General features: G+C 39.3%; 1 protein-coding gene across 1 annotated transcript; it reads left to right on the forward strand.

Moving 5' to 3' along the window:
• Positions 1-739: 739 nt before the first annotated feature.
• Positions 740-7474, forward strand: yipf6 (Yip1 domain family, member 6). The gene is made up of 7 exons (XM_084169714.1): positions 740-829; positions 1145-1273; positions 5174-5252; positions 5571-5613; positions 5713-5838; positions 6035-6192; positions 6452-7474. Exons 1-7 carry the CDS (start codon positions 797-799, stop codon positions 6571-6573), a joined length of 690 nt encoding a protein of 229 aa, XP_084025840.1. The 5' UTR covers positions 740-796; the 3' UTR covers positions 6574-7474.
• Positions 7475-7675: the final 201 nt, after the last annotated feature.

Consider the following 7675-nt stretch of genomic DNA (forward strand, 5'->3'; position numbering starts at 1 on the left):
TATTGTGAACAGTGCATATACTGTAAGCCTGGTACATCAACGATTCAAAGGTGGCCTTAGTGGGAGTGACCATAGAATTCTATGGGAGTGACCTTACTAAGTAAAGTATTTGTGCTTGTGGTGTGCTAGCGTACGGGTAGGGTTAGGGGGAAGTTGTTGTGGGAGATGATTGGTTGGTAGATTAAGCCGATTAAGCCAATGCCTATGCGCCTGGAGTTTCTCTCAGCTTTTTTTTTTTTTTTATCCATCCACCACCTTCGGAAGACACATATCTTTTGGGGTTTTTACAGCTTTTCTGCTACATATACATACATTTTACATATACATTTCACATACATGGTACTTTTATATACAGCAATCACATAACAATAATACATAGTTTCTCTCAGTCTTTCTGTATTAGTAAGTTTGACTCGTTAGTACACCAGACTAAAAAATGAAAAGCTGAAATGTCTTGAGTCAATAAGTCACATAATAAGTTGCATGGACTCACTCTGTGTGCAATAATAGTTTTTTCATGATTTTTGAATGACTTTATTGAGCTTCACAATCAATTTGAGATACTTTCGGAAGATTTGGACATGATGTGCGAAAAATGCTAATATCGGTCCCATGATTTGAATGGGATTTGTGCCACAAATGCTAAAACGTTAGCATGTGGAAACTTCCCAACTGGTATTTACGACTTCACAACTGGTAAATACCACCTTCCCACTTCGTTATGAACGCAGCATTAGTCACGTGACATCCTGGTCAAACATTTGGATGACGTTTCATATCCGTGTGGACAGAGAAAATGGCAGAAGTGGCTGAGTCAAGTAAACCTATGGTAAGAAGAAAGCACATAACGTAACTAATCGTGTATATAACATTTGCATAGTATACATGAATGTTATTGTAAGCGTGGTGTTAATATTAAATACAGATGAGGGAATGTCAACGTGGGTGTTGACCAACACTCCATGGAAAGGAAAAAGCTTGCAGTATTAACATTGTTGTATGTTCAGAAAAGTCACTGTCCATACAAAAGTACTCAATGGCTTCCAAAACCTGGAGGGAGAATTGTTTAGTTCTTTAAAGTCATCGGTTGTCATTATTGATAGCCAAATATCTAATTTCTTTGTACCTGTGTTTCTATCTCCAGTTTGCAGGTCTGTCAGATGTGTCCATTTCAGGGGACATCCCTGTTGAGGGGGAGATCAATGTCCCTGTTGGAACCCCGAGTCAGGACAACGAATACTCCACACTGGATGAACCTGTCAAAGACACCATAGTAAGATTTCCCTTTTTGTGCACATACTCGAATCTTTAAAGGCCTATTTCAATAAAAAAATGTGATTCTTCTGTGTTTTATATCATATTGTACAACAGCTGATGAAACTAACACTGTAAAAGTGTGAAAGAATTTGATCAGTGTTATTTCCTGATAGTTGCTGGTTGAAAATACAATCTACATAGGACCTTTTTAATCAGCAGGTTTGCATGGGCGGGAGTTTTGGCTTTCCATGGTGACGTCACCATGCGGAAAATAGGTTAATTAAGCAATAAAACATGAGAACCAGGGGATTATCGTGTGATAAATCCCTTTTAGGTCCTTATTGCTTTTATAAAATGTTTGCCAACATTTTAAAAAGATTAACGACATGTTTTCATTAAGGTTATTTTAATGAGTAAATTCGTTTTATTTTAACCTTCCACCAGACGATATAGTCGGGGCAAAAACCAGTTGTTAGTTCTGAAGTTGCTAACCAAACAGGCTGGTCATGAATTATTTTGGGATGTTTTGACCCAGTCGTTCATTCTGTTCATTCCAAGTTTCTATGCTAAACAAATCATTGGCATGTAGCTAGCTAGCAGAGCTTCAAAGATGACGAGAGACAAGAACTTCAATAAATAATGATTTAATAAATAATGTATAAATAGGCAACAAGAACTTAATAAAATAATGTATAAATAAGCAAAAACCAGCAGATTGTCAAGTCAATAATATAACATTAACGTTAGTTATGAAGGATAGCTAGGCAAACGACGTTACTCCTCCTTTGCTTGCTAGCTAGCTAGCTAGCTAGCTAGCGAGCTAGCCAACTACACACAATCACATCAAGTAACTGAAATGACAGCAAGCTATGTGCATTTTCTTTTGTTTTACCTTCGTTTCTATATTGCCATTTCTTTGGATATATCCATTATAATGATCCTGATAAATTAATGATCTTGTATCATAGAAGCTCCCAGTCTCGTCACGGTCATTTGCATGGCATGGTGGAGACTGCAAAAATAAACTGCAACATGTTTCACAGGTCAGATGGGCACACAGAGAGGCTTATATTAACCTCCGTTATACCAAACCAAATGCTAGGCAAGAAGCATGGGGAAATAATGTCTTGACTCTTTTTTGCAGTGGAGATTAAGTTTATGGCTGGTCGTTCGTTCTATCGGTTCGGTTGCCAGAGACACGACCCAGGCGTTCAGTCTTTTTGTTCTGTATCAATGGACGCGACCCAGTCGTTCGTTCTAAATGTTCCATTGCCATACTGGCTGGCAACGTTCTTATCCCTTGCTTACTAGCTAGCCAACTACGGCTAACTTACAGTCACGTCAAAAAGTGCAGCCAGAATAACAGCAAAGTAGCCGCATTTGTTTAAGCTGTTTTCTAGTGGCATTTATTTGGACACATCCATAACAATGAGCTAATGAGGCGTGATTTCGCCTGGCATAGAAATTGTGCTCACTCGTCAGGACATTGTTGTTCAGAGGAGTTAGCCAACAACACAGCTAATGCAATCACTTCAAACTGAAGCTGGAAAGACTGCAAACTAGCGGCACTTCGTTTCTTGACCTTTTTTCAATTAACATTTCTTTGTATATATCCATAAAAATGAGGATTTTGACTGGCTGAGAAACGCCGCCTGTCTCGTCCCGACTCCCGACACGTTCATTACTATGGGACAGCTGGAGATCAAATTTGAATATTTAAACAATGTTGCAAATGTCAGAGAGACAGAATGCAAGGTTTATACAAATATACGCTCTTGCAAACTAAATGTTAGTCTAAAAGAAATGTGAGATAATGTCTAGATGCTTTTTATAGTGGAGATCAAGTTTATAAAGTGCCCGGCTGGGCTGATGAGACAGTGGATTGTGCAGTCAGATGGAACAGAGTAAATAGGCATTTTAACATCATAGATTTAGCCGGTGGTAACTTGTGGAATAGACACCGGCTGGAATGCACTTTTAGCCAATCAGCATTCAGGATTAGACCCACCCGTTGGATAATAGACCAATAACAAAGAGCGTTCCAAACTTCTCTGCCAATAACGGATAGTTTTCAGTTTTCCCCTCCCACTCAGACCTCTCCCAGACAGTCCTATTCTTGCTTGAGAAATAGTTTTTTGCTAAAAAGCTATTTTTGCCCATTTGAATGGAAATCTATTACAGTAAGGTACTTAGTGAGGGGGGAAAAGTATTTGATCCCCTGCTGATTTTGTACATTTGCCCACTGACAAAGACATGATCAGTCTATAATTTTAATGGTAGGTTTATTTGAACAGAGAGACAGAATAAAATAAAAAAAATCCAGAAAAACGCATGTCAAAAATGTTATAAATTGATTTGCATTTTAATGAGGGAAATAAGTATTTGACCCCTCTGCAAAACATGACTTAGTACTTGGTGGCAAAACCCTTGTTGGCAATCACAGAGGTCAGACGTTTCTTTAAGTTGGCCACCAGGTTTGCACACATCTCAGGAGGGATTTTGTCCCACTCCTCTTTGCAGATCTTCTCCAAGTCATTAAGGTTTCGAGGCTGACGTTTGGCAACTCAAACCTTCAGCTCCCTCCACAGATTTATGGGATTAAGGTCTGGAGACTGGCTAGGCCACTCCAGGACCTTAATGTGCTTCTTCTTGAGCCACTCCTTTGTTGCCTTGGCCTTGTGTTTTGGGTCATTGTCATGCTGGAATACCCATCCACGACCCATTTTCAATGCCCTGGCTGAGGGAGGGAGGTTCTCACCCAAGATTTGACGGTACATGGCCCCGTCCGTCGTCCCTTTGATGCAGTGAAGTTGTCCTGTCCCCTTAGCAGAAAAACACCCCCTTAGCATAATGTTTCCACCTCCATGTTTGACGGTGGGGATGGTGTTCTTGGGGTCATAGGCAGCATTCCTCCGCCTCCAAACACGGCGAGTTGAGTTGATGCCAAAGAGCTCCATTTTGGTCTCATCTGACCACAACACTTTCACCCAGTTCTCCTCTGAATCATTCAGATGTTCATTGGCAAACTTCAGACGGGCCTGTATATGTGCTTTCTTGAGCAGGGGGACCTTGCGGGCGCTGCAGGATTTCAGTCCTTCACGGCGTAGTGTGTTACCAATTGTTGTCTTGGTGACTATGGTCCCAGCTGGCTTGAGATCATTGACAAGATCCTCCCGTGTAGTTCTGGGCTGATTCCTCACCGTTCTCATGATCATTGCAACTCCACGAGGTGAGATCTTGCATGGAGCCCCAGGCCGAGGGAGATTGACAGTTATTTTGTGTTTCTTCCATTTGCGAATAATCGCACCAACTGTTGTCACCTTCTCACCAAGCTGCTTGACGATGGTCTTATAGCCCATTCCAACCTTGTGTAGGTCTACAATCTTGTCCCTGACATCCTTGCAGAGCTCTTTGGTCTTGGCCATGGTGGAGAGTTTGGAATCTGATTGATTGATTGCTTCTGTGGGCAGGTCTTTTATACAGGTAACAAACTGAGATTAGGAGCACTCCCTTTTAAGTGTGCTCCTAATCTCTGCTCGTTACCTGTATAAAAGACACCTGGGAGCCAGAAATCTTTCTGATTGAGAGGGGGTCAAATACTTATAAAATGCAAATCAATTTATAACATTTTTTACATGCGTTTTTCTGGATTTATTTGTTGTTATTCTGTCTCTCACTGTTCAAATAAACCTACCATTAAAATCATAGACAGATCATTTCTTTGTCAGTGGGCAAATGTACAAAATCAGCAGGGGATCAAATACCTTTTTCCCTCACTGTAATTTGCACCTGGAAATGATTTGATATTGATATAAAAACGTCTGCATTGGGCCTTTAACAACACCTTTAATTTGGCCCTTCCCTGATACATAGTATTTTAAAACCTCTTCTAAAATCTCCCTCATGTCTCATTTAGTTGCGAGATCTGAAAGCAGTGGGGAAAAAGTTTGTTCATGTGATGTATCCTAAGAAGAGTTCAGCGCTACTGAGAGACTGTGAGTACTGTGTACTTTGAAAGATGAATTAATCTTTTATACTATTCGAACACAAAGAACAGGTGATGTGACATAGCTGTATCTAACTTAGTCATATATTTATCCAACGTGTACAAGGATAACAGCATAATGAAATGACAAACATTATATACAATTACATTTGTAATAGTACCTAGGAAAATCTGGCAAACAAAATGTGCCAGGTGTTTTAATAATATTATTTTAACTTTCTCCAATACTACCTAGGGAAATGTGAGGATGCTAAGTGTGTTTGATGTTCTAGAAGGAATATTGTGTTTACTTCGTCGTCTTTTCCAGGGGACTTGTGGGGCCCATTATTGCTCTGCGTGACACTGGCTCTGTGAGTATTCATGTTTCAATGTAGTACCAGAATATGACTTCTAACACTCTTTGAGAAAGATGAGCTATGGATTGATAATGTTTCCTTCCTGTTTTTTAGGATGCTGCAGGGGGGTTCAGTTGACAGTAAGGATGACGGAGGGCCCCAGTTCGCGGAGGTGTTTGTGATCATCTGGTTTGGATCTGTCATCATCACACTGAACTCCAAGCTGTTGGGAGGCACCATGTATGTGTCTGTCATTTCCAACTGCCCAACTTTCTAGCTGGCTTCCAATCATTATAGTGAAATGATTCAATATTAAAAATATTGACATGAGGGCATTTAAATTTGCAAATAATGTAATATGATTAGTTCCTTAAGTTAATTTTAATTAATTAATTGAAACCTTGTTTAACAATGCCTGTTTTCCCTCCCTCTCTAGATCTTTTTTCCAGAGCCTGTGTGTGCTAGGCTACTGCATTATGCCTCTGACCGTGGCAATGGTTGTCTGTAGGCTAGTGCTGCTGGGTGGGTCTGGGACAGTCAGCTTCATCGTCCGACTAATTGTGGTCACAGCATCATTCAGTTGGTCCACGTTTGGTAAGGAACGTCCTTTTCATAAGGAGACAATTATATTTTCTTTTTAAATGTGGTTGGCTATGTTTATTGGTGCAAACACACCTCTACAAACACATTCACTGTTTGCAGTCATACTGACTTCCAGTAGGTAGAGCTGTTGCATAAAGATTCAACTTATAATGTTCCTCATAACATTAGTACTACATTTTAAGTCTAATCTTATCATAAAACAAGTCACTGATAACTCATGAGTGTATGTATGTATATGTTTTCCCCCCAGCTTCTACAGCTTTCTTAGCAGATAGCCAGCCTCCCAATCGCAAAGCTTTGGTGGTGTATCCCGTCTTCCTCTTTTACTTTGTCATTGGATGGATGATTCTCACGTTCTCACCGTCCGCGTAACAGTGGACTTATCTCTAAACTGAACTTAACACAATCCTTTTGGAATAGAAAGATACAAATCAACACCTTGCCATTTGTGAAAGCTGAGGACTGTGGAGTGTTGGGAGTACTTTTTGTGGAAAACATTGTGCATGTTCCTTTGGCGCAACAAGGAAAATGAGATATTGACCATAGTGCACAATGCTTTGCCTCTTTCTCTTTTTTGTGTCTCTATTATTGCTAAGCTTAGCTAAGAAATAGAGTACAATGAACAAAAGTCAAAGTGAGTCCCTATAAGGATGTCAGAAAAGCCTATCTGCTTGATTTAACAAGCTCTCTGTGTCTCACATGAAGAGATAACTTATCTCAATTGTTTCCTGCCTTGTAAATTATCTTACAATTCCAACTAAGGTTCCTACACTAAGCACATTCCTCACTGTGATATTAATAATTCATCATAACATGTAGTCTAGCAGGAACAAAGGGGACCATGAAATCTATATTGTATGTTTCATGGTCTATTGCCATTTACCTATCCCACTGATGAATATGTGATGCCAGTATGTACACTGTGCCTCACTACAGGCTACTGCATATGCCCTATCACTCAAACATTGCTTGGAAGGTTTCTGTTTTATTTAGGAATAAGTTAATTGTTTTCAAGTAGTATTATCTTATTCAGAAGGTAGGATTTGATTATCCGCAGATAGTAGGTGGCAGTGTTGCTCGATTTTCATATGAGCAACCTAAAAATGATGTAGGTGGCTGTAGTGTACATTTTCTACTTTTTTCTTTCAAATTAATTTTTCCTTGGGAAAGTTATGTTAATATATATATTTATACATTTCCTGTTCTCTCTAAATAATTGAATGTTATTCTATTAAAACAGAAACGCTATGGGGAAAAAACAATGGCACCCTCCAAAACCTGACTCATTCCTATTTGTTTCTATAATTGTTTTTATTTATATTTTTATTTGGTTCTGTAATATGGTACAAAATCTGTTGTTTTTCTGTTGTTCAGATGCCAGTCAAAGTCTCTGTGAATCATGAGTCACAGAAAGTACACCTTAAGTTCACAGTTTTAGTTATTTTATCATCAAATGTATTGTACATGGGGACAA

This window comes from Coregonus lavaretus (genome assembly GCF_964263955.1).
Source record: "Coregonus lavaretus genome assembly, chromosome: 10".
In the NCBI taxonomy this organism is placed as follows: domain Eukaryota; kingdom Metazoa; phylum Chordata; class Actinopteri; order Salmoniformes; family Salmonidae; genus Coregonus; species Coregonus lavaretus.

Coding starts and splice junctions, on each gene's coding strand:
- yipf6 (XM_084169714.1), top strand. CDS start 797: ATGGCAGAAGTGGCTGAGTCAAGTAAACCTATG. Junction 830..1,144: donor CTGAGTCAAGTAAACCTATG/GTAAGAAGAAAG, acceptor TTCTATCTCCAG/TTTGCAGGTCTGTCAGATGT. Junction 6,193..6,451: donor ATTCAGTTGGTCCACGTTTG/GTAAGGAACGTC, acceptor TTTTCCCCCCAG/CTTCTACAGCTTTCTTAGCA.